Source organism: Molothrus aeneus, chromosome 4 (genome assembly GCF_037042795.1).
Source record: "Molothrus aeneus isolate 106 chromosome 4, BPBGC_Maene_1.0, whole genome shotgun sequence".
In the NCBI taxonomy this organism is placed as follows: Eukaryota; Metazoa; Chordata; class Aves; order Passeriformes; family Icteridae; genus Molothrus; species Molothrus aeneus.
Window position 1 is genome coordinate 58,536,839 of NC_089649.1, and position 25,180 is coordinate 58,562,018.

Consider the following 25,180-nt stretch of genomic DNA (forward strand, 5'->3'; position numbering starts at 1 on the left):
TTCCTGCCCATGGCAGGGGGGTGGAACTATGTGAAATTTAGGGCCCCTCCCAACCAAAACAATTCTTTAATACATGAAATCAAACATGAGGCCAAGTGCTGGTTGCAAAGGAGAACAGATCTTTCTGTATTTCATTTGTTTCCTCATAAGTTTATTGATTGCTCTGGTCAGGTGGAGTACATCAAAGACCAGGGGAGCAGCAATGCTGTTGTGACAGGGTCAGAGAAGTGGCTTTTGCAGCTCTGTGTGGTTCTGGGAGTGATAACATTGGCATCACCCTGTCACACAGTAACTCAGACTCCTCTTGTGTTCCTGGGCAGCACTCAAGCAGTGTTTGATGTGGGCCTGAGGCACAAGCCAGCCTATTTACCTTGAGCAAATTATGAGTTAGCTTTTTCAGACTAAAAACGTATTTTCAAAACCCAACCTTTTCCAAACCATATCAAGAAACATTTTTTCCAAAGAGTGGGAAAAATGCATGGTTATTTTTCCTTTTATTTGTTTTCTGTGGGTTTGGAGCACTTTGTATTGGTTTGGAAGGGTTTTTTGCTTGATAAGTCTTTAGCAAAGCAATAGGATTTGCAAGTACACTTTTCTGGTAGGGCATGTCTGCACAGCATTTCAGATGTGTGATCATGCATAATAAAAATGTTTGTTGGAAATGAGCTGGCTCATGTTCTGCCATGTATGTGATCCAGGCAGCCCAGACTTGCCAGCCACCTGCATTTCAAAGCTATCACTTACTCCAGCACAGCTGCCCATATTAATTGTGCACCTCAGCTTCCAAAAGCACAGCTGGCTTCTTAGCATCCTACTACATAACCACTGACAAGAACAATCATCTTTGTTCACTGTTATGGCCAAGAACAATCTATGCTCAAGATAAGGACTCAGGATGCTTCACTTCCAGCCACCTACAAAGACAATGACTTCTCTGTATCAGATGGAGAACACGGGCTGGGGGGGATGTGCTCTGTTTCTCTGCTCTCCTGGGTGGTTGCATATAGTGTTTCATACATTGAACAGATTTCTGAGTTGTTTTTAGGAAGTGGCCTCTTTTGGTCTTCTGAGAATCTTTCTTTCTTAACTTTCTGAGGTTCTGTACAATGTGAAACTGAATTAAGAACATTTCTCATCAGCAATTTTATTATAGATCTTGATTTTACAGTCAATATTTTATATTGCAACAGAAGAGGTACAAAAGTGAGCAGTAAGAGAAACTTGTAACTGATAGTCAGAAATAACCTATTTGAATGTATTGGTTTGTGTCTATGTTGGTTCACCTAAGTAGTTACATAACACCTTGCAAATAAAAATACATTTCACTTAATGTAAACATAATGGGTGAGGTCTTGGGTTGGTCCAGCCAGGCTCAGTGCAGGCTTCTATTGCTATTGAAGAGATGAGGCTTATCTAGAGATGCTCACAATTACACCAGCTTGTGCAGTTCCATAATGATGCTTTGCACTCTGGGCACTCACTAAAACTTGTGGCAGTGCAACCTTGTCCCTGTGGGACCATGGAAACCCCAGTGTGCCTGAAGGTTTGGCAGCTGCTGCTCACACTGTCACCCCAGCACCTGGGAACATGTCTGCAGCAAAGCCTGCTCTGCTCTCTGGGTGTCAATGGCACTGACAGAGGCACTGCAGCCATGGCCACAGGCTGGCCTCAGACACTTGCTGTGCTATAAACACTGCACTTGAGACTGGTAAAATAGAAATCAAAGGAAACCAGTGAAAGCTGCTCTTTCAGTGCACCACAGCACGTCAGTGCTTGTGAATTCTACAACCCAAGGCATCACCTTTCACCGCAGAAACTGAGGTCAAGAGAGACTCCTTATTGTGGCAACCATTTGATGTTTGTTTCTATTCCAGTGCATGGCCAAGTAGTGGCCTGGGGGACCTTTTATGAAAGTTGGAAGGCTGCTGTTTACTGCTATATTAAGAACAAAATGTAATCTGACCAGCAATGGTGTATCCAGTAGGATTTTAATGGAGCTATCTGAGTCAGCCTCACTGTTTTCTCTCCCAGCTGCATACTAAGCAGTTTTTACAGGTGCAGGCAGCCCTCTGAGCAGGTTCTGGTTTTTTCTTAGCTCAGCTCAGCTGTTTACACCAGCTGCTTACTGTGATACCCATTAAAAGGCAAGAACTCCTCTGCCTATTCCATTGCTTGCTTTACCTGGTCAGAAGTGTCACAGTACCTGGGAAAGCCATGATTTATACCATGTGCCAATGGGCAACATTCCCCTCTGGGGAAATTTGCACTGGGATGCAGGGACAATGTAGCATGCCCTGGTCATTTCCTGCTTAACCGTTCAGCAGGAAGGAAGGTGAGCACTGATCTAGGCAAGTTCTGCCTATCCTGGAAAGTCTCTTTCTTCTCTGTGCATGCCCCAGGGAATCCCTGCTCTGTGCCAGTGGCAAGCTGTATAGGAGGGAGCAAACCAGGGCAAAGCATCTGCCTTCAATTGCTGACCACAGCCCCAGTCCATCTGAAACAGTGTCTGTGTGTGTGTGTGCACAGCATCACAGCTCAGGTACCATCTCCTGCTATTTGGCTGTTAGTATCACAGCAAGGATTTCTGGTTATGGACTCAGCACACACCATGCTACTGTTATCACTCTCAGCTATGCAGCCACATCTATCTTCTCCAGATTTGCACACAAGTCAGGGAATTCTTCAGTAGCACAGAGAACTCTGTTTCAGGGAATTGCTGAGCTGTTGGTGCAAAGCCTGCAGTCTGTGTGGTCTGGGTTATGCACACACTGAAGGAGCTGAACGGGCCTGAAATAAGACACAAAGACAAAGAAATATTTAATAATCAATTTGCAAGTAGAACAGAATTACTTCACAGTTACTGAATGCAATGTGAAAATCAAAGTGCATGGTACATCCATGCTTATTAGGCAGATGGATTTTCTTAGGGGATTTTTTTTTTGATCTTGCTGCAGAAAGGTGACTTTGGTGTTTTTAGGGACAAGGGCAAATCAGTACAAACCAAAGTAGGATCTGACCTCACAGCATGTCAGCTATGCTGAAATATAAAAAATAATTAAGAAAAAGAAGAAAGATCTCTTGCACAGACTGTGGAATTCCTGCCATGCTGGAAGTTCACCATCTGTCTTACTTACTGGCAAACCCTACTGCTACAACAGAAAGCTGTTGCTGTGAATGTCACATATGATGGGATTTTTTTCTAATGCATCCACTGAATCCATTTTTAAACTTACTTCTGGAAGATACTGTTGAGATGGACAAAAGCAAGAGACCATGACCAGCAGCAGTTGCCACATGGTATGCAAAGGCAGATGCTCAGCTGATACAGACCCACACAGCTCTGTTTGCCATAGACTTACACAGTCTATCCTGAACTTTGGCTTTACCTGTACATCTCTTATTTTATTATTATTCTGCATATAAAATAGAAAAATTAATTGTCTGTGTTGCTCAACCCAGTTGTTTACATATGTGTTAGTTGAACTTTGACAAAAAGCCCTACTTGTCACTTTACCTTCAGCCCTGAGTTGTGAGACACAGCAATGAGGGTCAGGTTCCTCCCTGTGCTGGGCCACAAGGGCTCTAAGCTGTGATATATTTCCCCTCCCCATCCTAGGCTGAAATAATCTGTACCTACTTACAGGTCCTGGGAGTATTGGTTAAAGGTTCCATTTACCCAAAGAGAAAGTAAGCACACACTTTGGCAGATTTATGCTCCACACCAGAGCTAATTTTTTCACAAAGTGCAGAGCACCCATTAATCAGGTTCAGCAATACCCAGACAGGAATATATTGCTCTGCCTTCAGACTTAAAGACCTATCATTTGTCTCCTTTGCAGACCAGTTTTTCCTTACTTAAACTATTGTCACAAACCCAGAAGTTCATAGAAATCTTTGTTTACTTTGGAAATGTTCTTATCCAAGTATGAGTCCTTGACACTGAAAAGCTCTTCCTGACAGATAAGATATTAGCAATATTGAATATTTGCCACTTTTCTAATGTCTCTAAAGAAAAAATTTGCTCAGTGTGAAGGTCTCTGAACCCACACATAGGGATAAAGGGTCTCTGGTTTTTGTATTTCCTCATCAGGAAGTTGGAGATTTCAGGCAAGTCAGGACTTTGGCTGCTGTTTCACAGACTTCTCTTTTTTACTCCTGACAATGGTAAATTACAGTAATTAGTAATGCTTATCATGTCTCATGCCTCAGTCTCTGACAAAGCAGCAGGACAGAAAGCATGCTCAAACCATGGTGAAGGAAGTAAGGACCACCCTTGGCACCCTGTGCTAGGCAGCAGGGAGGAAAGCTGCCTGTTTGGTTCAGAGTATTTTAGGTAAAAGCCCAGTCAGAAGAAAATCTGGTGGCTGGATTGCTGGATTGGTCCCTTCCTGAAAACAACTGAACCTGCTCAATGGGAGGAGAGCAAGCCCCAGCCCCAGCCAGCCTGGCTGGAGCCCCTGAGAAGGACCCAGCCCCACTGGAGGGATGTCATGGCAGTAAGGAGGAAGTCTGCTCTAGCTGGATGCAAACCTGCAGTATTAGCTTTATGTTAGCAAAGTCATCACCAATAAGAGAGGATAATTACCTGTAATTGTCTTCACAGATGATCTTAAAGTTTCGTTCTTCTAAAATGCTTATTAACCTCTGAATGGACTGGCCTGAGCAGGATTCACTGTGGAGAGAAGATTTCAGTTACTTGGTGTTCCTTGTGTGTACAAAATGCTCACCTGAATTCCACACTATGGCACTGCTTTATTATAGGGAAGATGCTTTAGAAGCTTGGTTGCTAATGTGCTGGGAAACCCAGTGGGGTTGTGGAGCTTTGGCCTTGTTGGCAGAAGCTCTGTGATGTCCATGTGATGTCCAGCTGTGCATCTTGCAGGAGAGCTTTGTGCAGCAGGACATCTGTGGGACATCACTCAGTCCCATTCCCAGTTCAGGGTGCTCCAGAACTGCTCCATTGCTGCTGGTGCTTCCACAGCAGCACAATACAAGGCTTACTGAAATCTGTCCAAGGGCAGAAGGGTCAAGTCCTCTGTGTGATGAGAAAAGGCCAACCATGAAAGCCAGCAGTGAAGTCCCAGGTAGGAAGTGAGACAGGAGGAAACTGATAAGAAAGCAGGGGATGGAGCAGGCTATGAGCACCTCCTGTATGTTTGACTCAGTTTACAGCTGCTGCTGCTGCTCTGTTTTGGAAAGTGGATGTTTCAACCATTTTTGCATTGGTAGGAGCCCTAACTTGTGTATTTCTTTCCCATCCAGATAAAGGTTTCAAGAAGCATGTAGCACTCATGACTTCAACATCTTTCTGTTTAATTTAACTAAATAGCCCAAGGGCCCCAAAGCTGTAGTGAGAGGTTTGACAAATGTCATAGGCACTGACAGAGACCCAGCAAAAGCCTTGTTACCTCAAGGTAAAAATCATCTCCTCATCCAGAGTATAGGACTCACTTCTACTACTGGGGACAAGTCCAGTTCCTAACATATGACATTAGCAGAGAGCACTGCCAGCTCTTTTTTGTTCACTAGACTTGACAAGTTATCAGTGATTCAACATGGAATGGAAATCAGAAGATACAAGGAATGCACACTACTGGGGCTACCCCCCACTCTCTCCTTAGAAGCAAGTAGAAAATGAAAAGGAAATTGCTCTGAACTTGTCACAGGAGGAGGATGTGCCCAGCAAGAGGGCTGGCAGGGCACTGCTTGTTGGAGCTGTTGATGGGGAGCACAGCAAAAATGTCTGATCTGGGAAATCATGGGACAAAGGATCCAGTGCCATGTGAGGGGAAACTGATGTAAAGATTACTCAGTGTCCTTTTCTCCAGCAAACCTTTATGCAAAGGACCACAAGAGCAAGGCTGGTGTGCTGACCCCAGGACAGATGCACACCGTGAACCATGGCAGGGGTGTCAGCTCACGGGGAAAGGGAACACTTCTGGCTGTCTGGGCTGAGGGAGGGGCTGCAACACGAGCTGGAGCTGTGTCAGAGAGTCAGGCAGGCTGAGCAAGGTCCACACTCCTTCCTGAGCTGCTCTGCACCATCACAGCCTCCTGATCCATGGCACCAAAGCTTCTGTTGTGGACATCATTAAGAATGGGAAAAACTGTGGCAGGGCATTATGGCCACAGAACTGGCTCTGAAAGGAGGGGTCAAAGGCACAGAGCCTCATGCTTAGTGTTTCAAATGTGGCAGATCTGCAAATGAATCTGAATGGGATGAAAAACATCACTCAGAAAAGCTCAGATGTGCTTTGAGGTTGCTGTTCTGGTATCAGTAATTCCATGGTAAGCATTTCAACTACAGATTTGTTATTAAAAATCACAGAATTATTTAGGTTAGAGGAGACTGCTTGAGATCAAACCAATATGAGCTGGAAAAGGTTGCTCAGGTCCCAGTTAGGTTTTGAGTATGTCCATAGATGGAGACTCCACAACCTGATCTGTCATTCAAAAATGGCTCAGCACAATTATACTACTCCTGTGGACAAACAAATCCATGCTTGGATGGATACCTGGACATGTTTATCCTTGCAGACATAGCCTGGTCTCTGACTGCAGTGCTGCACCCATAGCAAAGGTCTGTGGACCTCAATGGAGCTGAAAGGAACTTAAAGGTCATGAAAGCAATGAAAATGTCATTGTGTTTTACCTGTAACTGTTCAGCAGTACCTACGAAAAATACTAGGAGAAACAACAGTAAAAATGTCATTTTTTCCCTGCAAAGTAAGCACCTAGAAGTGAGTGTAAGGGAGATTTCATGAGTTTAAGGCAGTGTTGTTGCCAGACCTGAGCTGTGCCCTGTGCCTTCCCCACACTGCTCGTCACTGTGACTTACCTTTGAGGTCCACCAATGTTTTGCATGAGCCAAATGTGCACTTCAGTGACTTTATCTGGATCCAGGTTAAAGATCTCAATACTTCCAAAGATGCTAAAAATGAGAATGGAACATAAAACAGCAAAGCTCTCTTAGTTATCTCAGAAAGGTGTATGCTCCCTAAATACCAGTGCTTATTAGTGCTGCTGTTGCAGTCTGTGACAGAGAGAACATTCTCTTGCCAATGGATTGTCACAGACTATTTAATTGCCTTATGGTCAAATGTTGTCCCCTCGTTCTTATTTCACTTTCAGGAGAACTTTTGAAACTGCCTGCAGGCAGAAACAAGCTGAAGTTTTGGCATCTTTAGTGCCTCTTCTCCTGTTCAGTTTCCTGGCTGTTGGTGTGGTTTGGTGCCAGGAAAATAACCATGGCTGTCCCCCCAGAAAGAATATTCTTCATATTTTGATATTACTCATGACTGCACTTCCAGCCAGGTAGCCAAGCCTAGTGAAGTAAAATCAAAGAAACTGCAATAATCAATTGAGCAGTAAGAGCACCCTGCATATCCCCCCCACACCCTCTGAAGGATTTCAGGTACAGTCTCTGAACAGAAGGAGTGAAAAGAATCAGCTTTACAACATCCAGAGGTGTGTTCACCAAAATCCCTTCTGCTCTGGGACTCCCAGGCAGACAGGCACACGCAGCCCCACAGGAACATGAATGGTTTTGTGTTGAGTGAGTACCTGCTGCTCCTGAAAGCTCCAGCTTCTACTGATCCATTGAGCATCACTTGAACCACACCACATGCTGCTTCTGCAAACTGAACCACACCAAGGGACATTACACTCTGACACTACAGGCAGTGCCATGGCAGACTTGGGGCTGGTAGAATTCACTGATGTCCTCAGAACTGCCTAACACAAGCAGAGGATCTGGACAATATTTTTGCAGAATATTTCAGTGCCAAAAAAAAGAAACATCTCTGAAGCTATGGCAAAACTGTGTAAATCCTCATTAGTCAGCTATGAACTGGCAGTCTAAGGCTGCATGGGACTGGTACAGCAGCTTGTCTGGTTTCAGTTTTATGGGGCTTTCCAGAGCCCTACAGCTGCAGCTGTCTGTAGGAGCTCACAGTAATCCTCAGAGTGCTTTAGCTCAGAAAGTAAGGACAAGCCAGAGCAGAGGTGTCCCTAGTTTAAGGACACACAGACCACCACGTACTTGTTTCCTTGTGACTCATGCTCTGTGTTCTTTTGTGGCTTGGGATTTTTCTCTCTTGATATTTTAGTAAAATTATCACTGAGGTTTTTTTTAAATTTGATTTTTAATATACTGTATCATGTAATCACTGGTTTTTTATTCTTTGAAACCCATGTCCAAATATTTAAAGTCTACTGAGGTCTATAAAGTACCTATGCTAGATATATAAGCCATTGTTAAGGCAAAGAGTTTTTAAGAAGCTTAATGCAGGTGAGTGTGCTTATCAAATCTTTCATGTCCTCATAAACAATGCATCTCAAATTCAAATCTTGAGAGCTGCAAAGTTTCAGGAAGTTTCATTTTGTGTAACTTTGAAATGTATTAAGCATGAGTTTTAGTAGATCTTGAATTCACATGGCAAGGAAGCCTGCAGCTGAGCAAACCTGGGTCTGCATGTGGTTCTATCTCTCACAGATACTGGAACTCAACCATTTTCACTCCTAGTTTACTCACAAAACATCTTTTTTTTTAATATGATGAGTAGACTTTTTCTTACATACAAGAGAACTGGAGCATACAGGAATGCTTGTTTTCCACCTGGGTAGTCATCTGCTAATAATCATACCAAGGGTGAAATCTTGAGAGACAGGTGAAATTAAAGTAATACAGGACATCAGGTTTTTCTCTGGCAGCTTGTTCCTGTAAAGTGCTGATTCAACAAAGGCAGGCCAATTGCTTAACTGGGGCTAGCAGGATCTCATTCCTGTGATGGGAGTTGGATGTGTCTGTGGGTGGGGACATCACAGGAACCTTGCCAGGCACTGATGTGGGAGGATGTGCTCTCCAGGTTTATGCTGGGAAGTGCAAGGGGATTCTCAGCCTCTTGGAAAATGTCTGTGCCAATCTGGGTGCTGTTTTCCACACTGGCATGCTAAAATAGATTTTACTGTAGCAATTTATGTTCTGTGATTTAATTAAGGTGATTGCTATAATTGTGAGTATTACTTGCAGAGCTCCAGGTCTCTGCCAAGGGCTGTTCTAGTCACTGACACTCAGCCTCTGTCCACAAAAAGAATGCCTGAACTACAAGGGCATCAAATGTTGTAATAACATTTATAATAATAAAATATGGGACCTTGGATTCCAACACCATGATTTTTAACACCTGGAGCTAAAGCTTTTGTCAACTTCTACTATTCCATCTTTTAAGTCAATCTGCAAAATCATATTTTTTTGAATGTCTCAAACTTAGTGCCTTCCCTCACTTTTGGATTCAGGGAGATTTAGTCCAGATCTTACCATCTTGGATGCCATTTTCCAGAACACAGAGCCAGGGTTGCTCTCACATTCATTTCGTTTTGGACAAGATTCATAGTTGATTCCTGAGAAAAAATACATTTACAGAATAGCTAAGGTTAGAGTGAATATATTTGCAAGGCTCATGTGGCTTTGTGGGCAAAAAGATTTGCCCTGTACCAAAGCAAGAAAGCAAAATGGGGAGAGGGCTCTGAAAGGAAAAGGAATTTGCATCTGCTCAAAGGTCTTCCTGTTTGCTCACAGTATTTTCAGGGAGGCAGTTGCAGATCCCATATCACAAAGAATTCTCAGAAAACAGAGAAGGGAAAACACACAATCCCCAATGTGAGAAACAGGCTGGCTCTTGACAAGTACTGTCTGATTGCATTGAAAAATTAAACTTTGCCCAACATTTTCAGTAATTCCAGCCCAGTTTAAAGGTTCCTAGCCTTAAGCACCAACCCAGGAGCCACGAGGGCAGTGGTCCCCCCAAGGCACCTGCACACTGCCCCAGCACTTTGATGTGTCCAGGTCCTTCTTGAATGACATTCCTGCAGTTTGTCCCATAGGAACCACAGGGTAGAAGCAAGCAAACAAAGCACAGGGCAAAGGGGGATTGTGACCATTAGGTCAAGCAACAACTTGGTGTTAAAATAACATCCAAAGCTGTGAGAAATAGGTGCTATTTTCAGAATTCCAAAATATTGGACAGTTAAGATTTTAAAGTAAATCACTAGAAAATGATGTGAAAATGATTGTGTTTAGGTGTAGATTACCTGGGGCAGAGGGGTCTCCACACCATGAAACTCTATCAGCCATATAACCCAGCAAGGTGTCCTCCAAGGTAAGGAAATTTTGATTGGATTTTGTATAACGATGAACGAGGTCGCCTGTCTTGCTCCAAAACAGTGACTGTGAAATAAGGTACAATGTCTGGTGAGTGATAGCTATACTACAGCTGGTTAGAAAATTTTTCTGGAGAAACCCAGAAACTTAATGATAATGAAGGAGTTTTATTGAAATGCAGCAAGTTCACCTTAGTGGGTCAGTTCTTATTTGAACACTGTCGTTTGCAGAATATTTTGGGTGGGTTTTGCTTTTTTGGTGGCACGGGACATGGTCAGCTTTTAAGGGATTTTGAAAGAAAGGTTTGGCTAGTTTTCATAGGATATTTCCCAAATTTGTTGTTTGCTTTTGAGCTGCACATGTAAGAACAGCTTTCTGGAAGCAGTGTCCCTCCAACAGCATGGTGGAATGCTCCTTACAGAGACCCACGTGCTCAGGGAATGGGGACATCCCTGTCACTTCCCTGGATGACCCTGGCTTGAGGCAAGCCTTACACAGGGATGGGTTACTGGGGCCCAAAGGTGCAGCTGCAGGACTGTTGCAGTAAGTGCAAAAGTAAAATGCCATCCCTCAATCTCCAGACCCTCCCAGCTGTTAGGGGTGAGATCCCCTTGCCCAGACCTGGCTTCCCACCACAGCCCACCCTGCACTGGTGTTACCTTGTTGCAGGGTATGGGGTGACTTGCCAGCTCCATCAAAGGCTGGTAATCTTCTGGTGTGATGTTACAGGGGTTCTTGTAAATGAAGGCACCTTTTAATGATTCCCATATTTTTAGACAATCCTTATCTCTGCCAAAAGATTAAAACATTGTTAATAAATATTTATGAGTATTTGTGCCTGTGAAAGGCTCTCTCTCTGTTGTGGTCAAACACTCTGGATCAGATGCTAGAAGAATTCCAGCTATGCTCAGGCACCATGATCCATTACCAAAGCAGAGTAACTTCAGCAGATTAAGTATATACTGAGGAAAGAACAGCTCAAAATCACCTCTCTTCCTGCATTTCGAATTAGTTTACTGCAATATCTTAAAAAAATCTTTACCCCTTAAATGATCAATGCTGATTTTACATAACCAAAAGATCAAATGTCTTCATTATTCACATATTCTTGATTATTCAGGAGAAGTAAATAGCTTCTCAGACTATAGGTTGTACATTTTAAAAGTATGGTCAAAGGATACTGTCCCCTCAGCTACAGCAAGCCAAAAAGATGGCTTGTCCCTGCAGAGAGTTTGATCCGAGAGAAAAAAAATCTGTAATTTTATCTAAAACAAAAGTGGAGATTTAGCATTTTGGGACCTAAGATTATTTCTATTTATGCACTAATCTTCAGCTGTTGACTTGGGTGTATTAAATTTTCTCCTGGAGGACATTTCTCTGTCTGCAAAGCATAAATAGCCCAGAGACCGTACTCCAAACTTTGGTATTTTATTTAGAGGTTAGGCAGTTGTAAATACCTCTTGCTGCCACTAAGGATTACAACATGGACACACTGAATCATCCAAAAGAGAGGGCTCCTGCAGATGGAGGAGTGACATTAGAGAATAGGCAGCTGTCCCCTTTGCTCTGCACAGTCAATGGTATCATAAAGAAAATTTGTACAGCTTGGCTGTAAGCACAGACACATCTCATAAACATTTATATGGCTCACACTTTCTAATTTGTCAAATGACTCCAGGCAGACCTTTAATTTTCTTTTTTTTTTTTTTTTTAAGCTACTCCTGAAATCTGCTTTATGTAAAAGCATTAACAGCCCCAGGTGACAGCTGGGTGCTGCAGGGGGATACAGTATGGGTAAATGAAGGTGGTACAGAATGTAATCTTATCCCCTAAAGAGTGGCAGCTGCACCAATTACTAAAGATTAGGAGCAGGCCTGATGTTAACAGGCCACACCTGTAGCCAATGAGAACAGTGGTATAAAAGAGTGGATTGGTGGGCTCTGGAGTCAGATGGCTGCTGTAAGGACCAGGAACAGTCAGTGCTTAGAGGAGCTGCCTGTGAGAAACATTGAGGAGGTATGAAACTCTGGTGATATGGAATCCTTGCACTATAATGATAATAGAACTCTTGATAAATAAGACATCAGGGTACCTGGTGATCTATCCTTTCACATAGTAAAGTTTTTATGCTTGGTCTCAGAAGACAAAATATTTTTCAAGAAACTATAAAAAAAAAACCTTTTTTTTTTAATTTTTTTTTTTTTTTCCAAAGCAGAGAGCTAGGAGACAGACACAATATAAATCATTTCTGCTGCTAGACTCAAGCCATGGCCATCAAGGCACAAAGAAACCATCCAGGTGGTTTGTGATCATGCCAAGAGAGATTGCTGAGTCACTAACCCAAAGAACCAGTGTTCCATCCTTTCAAGGCACCAAACTTAGCAGTGCATGATGTGCGTTAACACCTCCAGTACATGAGAGAAGAGTCTTTATGTACAGTCCTGGCAGAACAGAGCAAAATTGCCTCTTTAATGTCACAAAAGCTGGTAGGTCTTAGCCTGCAAGTGGGGGAGGCTCTTCCACAGCTGCTGATCACTGTGGAACTGCCAGGTGTATCACAGGGAGGAATATAAGTCATGAAGATGGGCTTTTATAGAAACTAGGCAATTTCAAGCATTGATTAAGAAATAAAAATATAGATCATCAATGTAAAAAAAAACACATAAAAAGCTAAACGACCTTTTCTTTTTGCTGTCCTCACTTATAACATTTTTTATGAATGAATAATAAATCATTGGTTTGCCACTGGAAAGCTATTTCTTGGATATGAAGCACAAGTTTTGTCTCACACCCTAAAGAGATTACCAGGCACGTAGAACTGTAGTTTTGGTTTACATATGATAAGCAGTGAGAAGGCTTGAGGACCTGTAAGTCCCAGCTCCAGGAAGATGTGCCATTCTTCCCAGTCTCACTGTTGAGGTAGATTCTGTTAATAAATTTTCACCTGACCTTTTTCCAGCACAGAAAGAAAATACTTGTCTGGTGTGCAGCATTTAACTCACACTGAGCAGAGGAGAGGGCAGAGACTTTCTGTAGCTCTGGGCCTTCTGAAACAATATGAGAATTTGCTGGCATGTGGCAGGCTGAAAATTCCAGCAAGAACAGCTTCAGGTTGAAACAAGAACATGTGCCTTGCCAAAAGAACCCAAAAAACAAATGCCTGAGAAACAAACTTTTGCCTTAAAGTTGCTCCCAAGCCATAGAATGTGCTGATTTAGTGTTCCTTCTGGATTTACAGAAGAAAGAAAGGCCACAAAAGAGATCCTCACTCTACCAGTTAATTAAATTTACCTAATTCAGATAATTCTGGAGTCTATGGGGAATATACTCTTATGTCCCACACTGCTGTGGGCCTTGGCCTCTCTCTTTCTCTGGCATTTGTTTGTGTATTTTGGGTTGCATACAAACTAATTCTACATCCTATCTGCAAACACCATATTATCTCTTCAGGCATAATGGACTTCTTCCTTTGAGGCTAGCTTTGTTTATGCTGAAATAGCTAAAGCATGTTATTTTACTATAGACTCTGAAATATTGAATCCAAATTCAGTGATATGTAACATAAATATACTCTAAATTTGTGTTTAATTTTTTCAGTTTTATTTTTATGAATAGAGTTTGGGCAATACTGGTAAACAGGAAATAATAGCTAACAGAAAGAACACAGGAAATCTTCTGTGAACTTGAGAACGGCAACATTTCTCTGGAAAACAAGGACTGAAGAACTTGTCTTAAGATCTTTTTGAGCCAGAGATTCTACCCTGAACTCATTATAGGATACAATAGGGGTTGGGATACAAATAAACTTTTCCTTATTAAATTCAGATGTTATACACACTTCAAAGCATATCCTCCATTTGTCCTTACACTGGGGTAGAAGTTGTGTTTTCCAATAAATTTGAGCATTTCTATCCATTTGCCTTGTATATGAATATCACATTAATCTATCAAGTGAAAGCTGGGGCCAAGAATATTTCCATTAGTATCTATCCCAGCAGCCAAATTTTAATGTGCATATTAGAAAAATGGACAGCTTCTGCATCATTATTTCTTGCATATCCACACACTGGTCTGGCTAACCTTGAAAGAATATCCTTACACTGAAAGGCATGGGATAGCACTGAGTTATCTGGTAAATAACTGTTGCTATAGATTTTTTTTTTTTTTTTTTGCTTTACAATTTTTTTTTCTTTAACTGGACATGACAGAGCAAATTCATCCCCAGTTGAAACTGATTTAATTGGTATAATATCAAGGATAGGTTTCATCCCCTCTGATTTCAGTTACACCATGAACAAAGTCTTGCTTTCAGTTCAGCACTGGACTGACACTGAATGCTGAAAACATCTGAAGAAGGGCAGTGTTCCCTTGGGCTCTGCTGTCTCGTTTTCTACTCAAGAATTTGAGAGTGATGCTTAAAGTATGAGACCCATTTCAGATTTACAAGCAAATAATTACTTCCAGGTTTTGTTCTGGAGAACTCAATCCACTTGATTGTCCACGTTTTTAAATCACTCTGCCAGGTACAGACTTTGCTGGTGACACCTGTTCTCCCCTGCAATCAATATCAGATTTTCCAAGGTCCGGAATTTTATTTCTAAAACATTGCAATGTCTTCAGGCCACCCTGAGTTTTTAATTGAGGCCCTGTGGTGAAGCTCTGAAGTTACAGCTGGGAACAGTCCCCTGAGCCCATGAACCCAACCATGGAGTGATCAAATCTCTGCAATTGGTGTAATTCTCATTTGCTACCATCACCAGCCAAAGCTGTGATGAACCTGAGCACTCAGAAATCTGACTCTTTAAAAAGTCAGCAAGACATTTGTGGTTGTAACATAGCTCCTTAAAGACATAAAGCCAGTTTTCACTCTCTGGGGATCTAAGGCACGGTTTTAATCTGTCAAAACACAGATATCTCAGAAGGAAAATGTGTATCAAATGAGCTAAATGGTGTAGCAACATTTCTGCATCTAACAGACCCATCTTTGCCCGTGTCAATTTATCTGCTGCATTTTGATAAAATGTGATGGCTGTAGACAGCAGTAAAATTTATACATCTCTAGTCAATCTCTTTTTTTCGTGTGAGCTTATGTGTAGCTATGCCTTTATGTCAGAAATTATACAAGGACCAATTATACAATTGGTATACAATGATATGGTTATGCCTGTGTTGAGAGGAAGCCCTCTGTAACTCAGAATCCTTTTGCTACCTTTTCTGCCCTAAATATTTCTGGGGTTTTATTTCTTCAGCTTTCCCCTCCCTAATTCCAGCCTTGCCGTGTCTCCCTGCTGCTTTGGAGCAGTTTTTTTTTGGAGCTGCTGCCAAGCACAGCCCAGGCAGCTGTGATTCCCTGGAGTGAAGCTGGGAGCTAAAAGCAAGGAGAGCAGTGCCATCAGGTGGGAGAAGGAGCTCCTCGGGAGCAGCAGCCCCAAAGACGTGGGGCTCTTCCAGCACGACCCATCTGCAGGGCACGGAGCTGGAAATGGGGATGAGCACACAATGGATCGGCTCCCTTCTTGTTATTGCAGCACCCCAACCTCCCATCAGGTGTCTTTAGCCTAAAAGTGAGACAGATACGAATTAAGAGAGGTCAGCCACTGTTGTTGCTGAGGATTTGAGGACACTAATTAATGCCTGCTGGTTTCAGCATTAGGATAATGGAGAGGGAGAAAATTAGCAAGGAAAAAGATGAAAGAAGAAAATAAGATCTGCCAAGCTCAGTGTCTTCGATAAGCACAAGCCTTTCATTTTCCATTTAGTTTAATTTTTGCAAAGTGTCTGCCACCATAACACTCATGGTAACAGATTTTTTTGTCAACATGAAAATGACATGCTTGATTTTTTTGGCAGCCTGATTTGGTAAGTTTTGCTTTCTGCTAATTACATAGTTCAAAAGTCAGTACACAAAGCATTGGAGGAAGTGACTGGGCATAGAGAGGGAGATCCAGAGCCCTGCCTCACAGGAGCATCACTTCTGGAAAGGCTGCTTGTAGGCAGAGCAATTAAATTCAGCACAGCAAAGATGAGGAGCCTGGAGGTCTGGGAAAAGGAGTCCTAAATGAGATTGCTGCTGAGTGCAGCCCATGGCTTTGTGTGTTCCTGGACAGTGAATGACCTGGAGGAAGTGACAGCTCCTCAGCACACCAGTCCTTCACCTCTGGCAGCAATAAGAAGGTTTTAAGGGCAGGAGTATTTGTGGCTTTGGTTTATGGCTCCTGGAGTATTTTATGTGAGTGGGAAATTGCTGCTGCAGGACAACACTGAGCCTTGTCACCCTTCTGGGAAGGGCTGAGCCAAGAGGTGGCAGCTGTAACCAGTGAAGGGCTCATCCACACAAGCAGATTGTTTTGCTGCCTGGATTTCAGCCTCCCTGGGTGAAAAACAAGCTGCTAGAGCAGGTGATGTTTGCAGAGATGCTCGGTAAGTGGAACAGAGCCCCCAGAAGGGCAGAAGTCTCACCTGGACTACATTTTGACAGAGGGTCATAGTAGCTCTATAGTTTAAGCTTCCAAGTGAGGGCCACATCATCAGCAGACACAGAGGGAATAAATTTTAGCTGACATCTTACCCCTTGATCAGAAAGGGTATTGGCAGGAGAGTTTCAATGTTAATTAAACTTCTAAGAACACTTCTGTAACAGGGACCCAAATTAAGGTATGTACAGGGAAATACTCAATGGTTTAATGCACCTTCACTTTTTCCCACCCACAACAGGAACCTGCAGTACATTGTTGTGTTTTGTTTTGCTTCTTTATTTGTTTTTAATAGAACTAAAGCTGCTGGAATGTGGCATAAATGCAGTAATTTGGGAGAAGTTCCTGCTTCGAGGGTGGGCTCTATCAGCAGGACACAGACAAGGGAACAGCTTTGGCACATCTGTGAGTGAGTTTCTTCATAATTCCTTATTTTGTGGTCATCCCTGGGAAGACAGAATGCATCTTTAGCATGATTTTTCCCTTGGACACTTGAGACAGACTTTCATTTGACCCTAGAGGGAAAAAGGATCTATTCCTTCTATCCCTATGGATAAGCAGAGATCATTTCTTCATGGTACTCTGAGGTGTTAAACTGCTCTTGAGTTTTAACCATACCTTAGCAGCTGAATTATATCACTTCTGAGTGTGGGGTTTTTCTCACTGAGATCTCCACAGATGTTATAGAAGAACAGAAGCAGGGAATAGTGGGATGGAACAGTATTCCCCTTTACAGCAATCAGCTCATAAAAACATTTAATAATTTCAATCCGAGGGCAGTGCTATAATTTAGGCAGCCACCAGACATTGCCCTGTAGAGTCAACTCAAAAAAATCAATAAACAAGAGAAAATGTAAAGAGCAGGCAGCTAACTGATTGTGCATGACTAAATAGCTGCAAAGAGTTACAGTGGAAAACTAAGTTGAAAAGTTTTTCATCAGCAAATACTTCTGATTAACATGTAGAAGATCACCACAGACAGAATAATATTCTCTCTAGTATCTGGAATTAAAACCAAAGGACATTTTGACTGCGAGGATATTTTAATATAGTGATGCAATATGTGTAAACTAACCAAAATGTGAAAAATTATTTGAAATCCTATGGAATCTTGCAGCAAGAACCATTAAATATCTATACACTGTCAAATTAATGTAAAAAAGTTTGTGTAGATGAGAAATATGAAGTCATTTAATAACAATTTTATATGATAAAAACTCAGTATAGAAAACTGATAGGTGAGTTGACATTTGGCTGTCAAGTGAGAGATAAATTCAGATCTCAGATTTCTGTACCTTAGCAGTACACTGATGTTGGCCATGGACAAAAGACAAAGTATCTTTTGACATCTCCCCATTACCCTTGCTGGATGCCCAGACCTTGGGTTGTCTGTGGAGCTACAGCCTGGGAGGGAAGATTTTCAGCACAGAACTGAGCCTGAGCTTTGCACAGAACTCGATGGCTTTTCACAGCCCAGCAGAGGCATTTATACTCCAGAAGAACAGAAATAAATATGCTGGTGATTAATGATCTCAAGAACAAATAAATGAGAGCATCCCACTGCCCTATGAATTTGTCTCTTGCTAAAAGGAAGTTAATTCTTTCTAATGAGCTTCCTTTAGAAAGAGATGACAACAAAACCCAAACAGAGTCCTACCTTACAGCCCATAGTATGGAACTAGCTTTAAACAGCAGGAGGACTCTTTAGAGGGACGAGCTCCAGAGCCAGTAGCCCCACCTCTATATCCTCAAGTACTGATCACTGGCCATTTGTGCCCACTAAACATTTCATTCCAGTTCCCCATTGAAGCTCAGTACAGCATATTTCAATAGATGTGTACTTTGAAGTAGGACTCAAACAGTTGTTAATATTTATAATGAAATCTTTGCTCCCAAGAAAGTACAAGAACAGTCAAAGCCACTTGTATACAACTTAGGGAAAAATAGTTGTAAAAGAAAATATTGTTATAAACATTGAAGGATAGAATAAATAAAAAGCAGAGCAATGCAGGTTTCATATAATAAAGAGAATAATAAAAACACAGAGAAGGTATTAAAATCAGCACACAAGCACGTGAAATAGGGAGGGGAACTTTAACAGCATACACAAATGTTAGGATTTGGGTATTTTAATAAGCAGTGTGCTATTATGATGATACAGTGCCCATCTTAATGCTGAGAGACAAACCAGATGTAGGAACAAAATATCAAAACAATTTTCATTAGAGATGAGCCAAAACATTTCTTCATTGCTGTTTGTCCTAGTTTCCCAGTGGAGTTCTTACAAGTCTAAAAGCAATTCCTAAGAAATGAAGCAGCATGAGAAAGGAAGGCACTTCTGGTGATCATCTAGCCCAACCTCTGTCTCAGAGAAGGTTTCTCAGGACCAGGATCTGTCTTGTTTTGAATGTTTCCAAGGATGGAGCCTCCACAAAGTCTCCAGTCAAGTTCCACTCTTTGATCACCCTCATAGTAAAAAAACCTGTTTTTTCCCCTATGTTTAAATAGAATTTTCTGCACTTTAATGCCTCTTTAATGCCCATTGCCTCTTGTCCTGCAACTAATTATCACTGAGAAAAGCTTGACTCTCTCTTCTTTACTCCCCTCAGCTGGTATTTACCACCTTGAACCTTCCCTTCTCCAGGCTGGACAGTCTCAGGCTCTGAACCCCTCTCTGTATCTCAGACACTTCAGTCACCTTCATGGTCCCTCACTAGATGTGCTCCAGGTGTGTCCCTGACTCCCTTGTACTGACAAGGCCAGAACTGGCCCCAGCACTGCAGCCACATCTCCCCAGGGCTGAGCAGAGGGAAAGGTCCCCTCTGTCCCCCTCTGCCAATGCTCCTTCTGGTGCACCCAAGGCACTGCTGGCCCTTGGCACCAGGGCACAATGAGGGGTCACATCAGCTTGTCACCAGGCCCTGTGTCCTGTTCCACAGGCAGTGCAAACAAAGCCTTTTGTTTGCTCTGGGACCAAAAAAGATGGCACAGCAATGACAACAGATTTTTTTTAGGAAGTGTATTCTTACAAACAAAGAAACGCTGAGTCCTTTGCAGTTTGATGGATATCAAACTAGGGAGCTCTAGAAATCTGCTGAGCACTCTAAGAGGGTCTAATGCATTACAACTGGGTAGTAATTTGTACTTTTCAGAAGACTGGTTCAGTAATGGTTTCTCTCATGCAAGGCACATTTTCTCAATGAGAAAACAAACCTTAGGTAAGTTTCAGTATAATATCATGGCTATAAAAAGAAACCTAGGATTTTTGTGACACTGAATCAAATCATGGTTATTTAGTACCATGCTTGATGTGAAAGCATTAACAATCAGTGAACAAACACAAAGAAATTAGATTAAAAATGCCTAGTAAAGCATGAAGGCAAAATGCAAAAGTAAGCATACAACAAACCCCAGATTTCTTTCAGGAGGGAATTATGCTGTGAATGCAATAGTATCTCACATAAAACCATGGTCCATATATGTTCTTTCTCACAAAATATATCTCCATCTCCACAGGCTGCAAAGGAATGGGAAGGCAAAATGCATTCATGATTGTGCAGTCAAGAGACAGAGCTCTCCTGGACATGCACCAACTCTTACTAAATTTAATGGAATTACAGACTGTTAAAATTGGTTACAACAGAACTTGCCACTAACAATAAAAACAATATTGGTTGATCTAATTATATTTAAGGAGGAAATATATTCTGTGTCCATACAAGATTGCATGAAAACTGTACTGAAGTTTTACACTTTCAGCTTCATCATCAGGTTTTTGTATTGCTTAGTCAGGCACAGTGGCATTGTTTGGCCTGGCAGTGACATGTGTTATTGAAACTGCTCTCTGTCTGTGTCCTTGGTGCCCTCTTCCTGTCAGAAGTTAGACAAAAAATAAGCTGGTTTGACTTCAAACAATTTTTACATTTTTAAATAGTAGCTCCTTGCCAGCTTCTCTGGACACAGCCCTGGGTAATGTGCTCTAGGATGTTCCAGCTTGGGCATGGAGGCTGGAGCAGCTGACCCTCTGTAGTCCCTTCCAACCTGACCCATTCTGTGGTTCTGTGAATTAAAGACCACAAGTGACTGCAGCTGTCAGGGGGGAGCAGTCACTAGCTGAGAATGAAAATTCTCCTGAGCTGCCAATGTAAAATCAGTTATTTCTAGATCCAAAAAAAGCATATTTTATGCCTTGGGCATTAGTGACTATGACCTTTTAGATAACATGGCTTCTCCACTCCTTCCCCAGGTCACGAAGTGCTGCTGGTTCCTGACCTCAGCCTGCCAATTCAAATGTGCTGAAGAGGAAACCTAAGCCAGTTAATTAACTTAGGCTACAGCTGCTGCTGCTTTCTCTGCCCCAGCCCGTACAGAGGTGCCAAACAAACCACCAGAAGCAGCATCTTCGAGTGCTGGGTGAGTTATGGTGCCACCGCGAGTGGTCCCAGCAGGGATCTGCTGAACTCCCTGAGCTGTGCAGGTGAGCCTGCAGCGCTGAGCCCCTACCCCTGCCTATGCCAGGGATAAACTCTGGGAAACCTGGCGGGGTGTGGGACTGGAGGGGACACTTGCGAGCGGTGTGACAGCCACAAGAGGGAGTCCCTGGTACTGGGAAGGAGAGGAGGAGTCATTGGAGGTCAAATTGTTTCTTCAGACCAAACTGCTTTTGGCTTTATTCAGCCCAAACTACCATACAGGCTGATGGCCACATGGGATTTTTACAAGGCTAGTGAAATCAGAACTTCTAGCTTCTGTTAATGTAGAAAAAAAAGGTAAGACTACCAAGCTGTGACAAATTATTGCTTTGGAGCCAGTATTTTCCAGGGAACTCAAAAGAGAAATATGATTCTTTACTGTCAGTGTGTAGCTGTGTAACTCTGTGTGCAGGGAACAAACCCCCTAAAGCCTGCTGCTATACCATCCACATTTCTTCCTAAAAATAGGACTAATACTGAAAGTGCTTTATTGAGATGTTTGGTATTCTCTTCCTCTTCCTCATGAACTTTGTCATGACAAAGTTTATGCAGGAAGACTGAGGAAATTGCATGTGTACAAATATTGAGAGTCAGCCAGCAGCAGAAATAAATCTGAGGATTGTATGGCATGCAAGCAGTTGAACAAAATTATTTCCAGCAGATGCTGTAACACAGCACCAGAGAAATGTCCTTTTGTGAGCAAGTTCAATGCAGAGTTTTGATGAATTTGAAGAATAAACAAATCAACAGGATAAAATCTGATTGCATGAGGTGTTCACAAAGCTCAGCTGCAGACAGCAAGAGCCTTCCAGTGGCCTCTGTGGGCTTGGGTTCAGCCCAAAGATTGTCTTGGAAAAGAGAAGAGCATGACCAGAGTGAGCTGGCTGGGCGTGGCGAAAGGGCTCCAGGTAAGATGAGGGAGAATGCAAAGAGGTACCCTCTAGAATTAGAGTTGTGGTAGTGAAGGTGCACACTAGCATGTCAGAGGCCTTCTGAAATGATTTACAGCACACAGATGCAAAAGCAGAGCTAAATGGAGGCTGTAGAACTCTGTTAAAGCCATCGGTGATAGCCAGAAACAGAAAAATATCCATTGTCATGTCAACCACCCCCCTTTTCTTCAAAACCTGCCACCTATTCCAAGTTGAAATATGGCACTCCAAAATGTAGTAAATGTCACTAACTACCACAGGGAATAGATTTTATGTTCAGAAAATATCATCAAAGGTGGAACTTAGCGACTCTGCTATTAAAAAAAGGTAAAAATACATGGAAGTGTCCACGAGTTTATTAAAGGCAGATCTTTAAAAAAATATATAAATTAGTGCAAGATTAAAAGGGAAAGAACAAAATATAGACAAATTTATGAGAAAATGAAAAGATTTCCTACCAAGATAACGAAGTTCTCATGGTGGGAAGCAGTGGCAGCAAGTCCTGGCAGAGTACAGGGCACAGCTTGCCCAGCTCACAAGACTGCTCATGTTTCTGCAGTTCCCTGTTCCTACTCTTCTCTTTGATTAAGTGCACCACAGATCCCATACAACAGAGGATCCAAGGCCTACATTAATAATGAAAGAGAGAGGGATGATGATGAAAGATCCCACTCTCTGATGTGTCTAAAGGCACCCAGGTCATTATCAGAAAGTGCCACTGACAGAAGGGGTTGATTACACAAGCTGCACAGAGCTAAGCACAATCAGAAATGAGCAATCTTGGCTTTGATTTCCAGAAAAGCATCTGCATTTAATTCTTCATTCAGGAAACCTCTGAACATTTCAGATGTACATAAACAGGCATGTTTTTCCTTCTTCTGTGATATATGCTTCAGAAAAATCTGTCACTTAAATAAAATTAAAAAAAAAGGGTCCTACTATACAGAAGTAATTTAATCTGATTTAATCTGAAAGAAAGTGAGCTCACAGCTCACTTAATGCACAAAGTATTAAGCACTGTTGGATTATGAATAGGCCAAAATATTGTGCTTTGTACTAACAAACGTTTTAGAAAACTTGTGATCATGGATTTGTGATTTTTAAAAACTGTCCTTAAATTAATTGCCTAAACAAATCATTCCTAGAGATATTTGTGGCCCAGATTCAGACTGTGTTGTCAGTGAAAACACACGTGGCCGTCGCTGAAAGCACATTCACACAAAAGTGGTTTTCACATCTTCAGCACCCCAATTTCAATGAAACAAGCCCATGTAACAAAGGCTGTTAGGCCTGAAAACAGATTTCAGATTTAAATATTGAGTGTATAATTCTTTAATAAATTAATTTATGCTTTTAGAAACATGTATATGATTTTGCAAGTTTCGGGAGCTTTTTAATTTTATTTACAAAAGAATCCTCCTTGTCCTCACTAAAGCCACTGAAATATTTAACTAAAGAGTGAAAAAGTCTCTGTGTACTCAGGCCATGGTTTTCCACATGACCCTTCAAATACTGCAGATCAGCGTTTTCATACAGTGCAGGATATCCAAAGCCAAAAGAAACCCAAATGCAAGCAAACTATACACAGCTTTGTTCTCATCAGCCCAATGTCATGAAAACAAGAGGTTGCCTTTTTTAGGACAAAGACCAGGATGGTTCTGTCACCTGGCCAAGGTGTGGGGCAGCCCCACAGCACTCAGCCCAGGGCAATGGAAAATTCTGCCAGAGGCTCACTGCAGAGACAAAGCAGGGCAGCTGCTGCCACAGAAGGGATGGATGGGTCCCTGCTGAGAGACCCTGGCTGCCCTGGAGCCCATCCTGGGTCTCCCCAGTACCTGCTGGGGGGCCCGGGGAACTCCTTATTTCATATTTTGCCTTTCTCTGCAGCCAAGGGGATCAGCAAATCAGTTCTCAGCTCTAATACACTGTTGCAGACCTGGGCCCATGGAATTTCTTCTGCAGGAGATGAGGGATGGGATGCCAGGGGTGTTGCACTACCTGCTGTGATGAGCTGAGCAAGGCCACCTCTGGGGGAAGGTGTTTCCAGGGGCTGATGAGCTGGTATTGTGATCCACCTCTATTTCTCCACGCAACCTCTCTGATCTTTTCAAGAAGTCATATCCACACGCTAAAAACAGTTTTGGATAACCCCAAGGTACTTCTGCATGTTTTTCTAACATTTCTGTCTGCTTTATAAGTCTGTATTGAACCTTGTCCTTTCCCTCCCTCCTGTGTAGTCTCGGTTACAGGACTGCAGTGTCACATTACAGACTTTGGCAGATCAGCTTTAAAGCAAAGTGCTTCACCTCCGTGTACTCAAACCTGCTAGAATTCAGCTTTTATTTCAGCTGGCATTAGGGAAGTTGTAAAATCCATTTATAATTACGTTTTGATTAGTGTTACTTTTATTGCCCCCGCAGGTAGTTTCCTTAAAAAGCCGACACTGGGGCACCGAGTTTGTTGTACATTTTTCTACAAAAGAGAGTTCTGATTTCTCCCTGCCCCTGCAAACCCGGCCAGGTGGAGCTGGCACAGTTCTGCTCACCTGACACCTGACCCAGACCTCTACTCACCCCAGCTCTGGGTGCTGCGCCGTGATGTAGTTGTAGCATCTTCCCAGAATAACTTCTTGCAAGTTCTTCGTGGTCCCCCTGTCCTTCCACTTCAGCATTTCGGGGCTGACCTCGTGCCTTCCGTGGGTCAGCAGGGAGGCCAGCACGACGGCGAGGACGAGGGCGGCCAGCAGCACGGCGATGCCCACCAGGAGCACGGTGCGCTGCCGGGCCCGGGCAGAGCCCTGCGGCAGCGGCATCGCGCTGAGCGGCGGCGGCAGCTGCGGGACAGAGGGACAGCGGGAACAGCGGGGACAGAGGGAACAGCGGGGACAGGGGGAACAGCGGGGACAGGGGGAACAGCGGGGACAGGGGGAACAGCGGGAACAGCGGGGACAGGGGGAACAGCGGGGACAGGGGGAACAGCGGGGACGGCGGGGACAGCGGGACAGCGGCTCCTGCGGCCAAGCCGCGCCGCCCCCGCCCCGGCGGATGCCCGGGAGGCCGGGCTGACCCCCGCCTGCTCCGGGTCAGCGGCCGCCGGCGGAGCGCGGGGCTGAACGGGCAGCGCTGCGCCCTCCGGGGATCC

At 43.1% G+C, this 25,180-nt stretch overlaps 1 protein-coding gene across 1 annotated transcript; it reads right to left on the minus strand.

Moving 5' to 3' along the window:
* Positions 1-1,119: 1,119 nt before the first annotated feature.
* Positions 1,120-24,923, minus strand: LOC136555687 (ADP-ribosyl cyclase/cyclic ADP-ribose hydrolase 1-like). The gene is made up of 8 exons (XM_066548602.1): positions 24,613-24,923; positions 10,822-10,951; positions 10,093-10,228; positions 9,320-9,402; positions 7,564-7,640; positions 6,839-6,931; positions 4,586-4,672; positions 1,120-2,787 (listed from the first exon to the last, which is right to left on the minus strand). The coding sequence occupies exons 1-8, from the start codon at positions 24,849-24,851 to the stop codon at positions 2,706-2,708; spliced, it is 927 nt and encodes a 308-aa protein (XP_066404699.1). The 5' UTR covers positions 24,852-24,923; the 3' UTR covers positions 1,120-2,705.
* Positions 24,924-25,180: the final 257 nt, after the last annotated feature.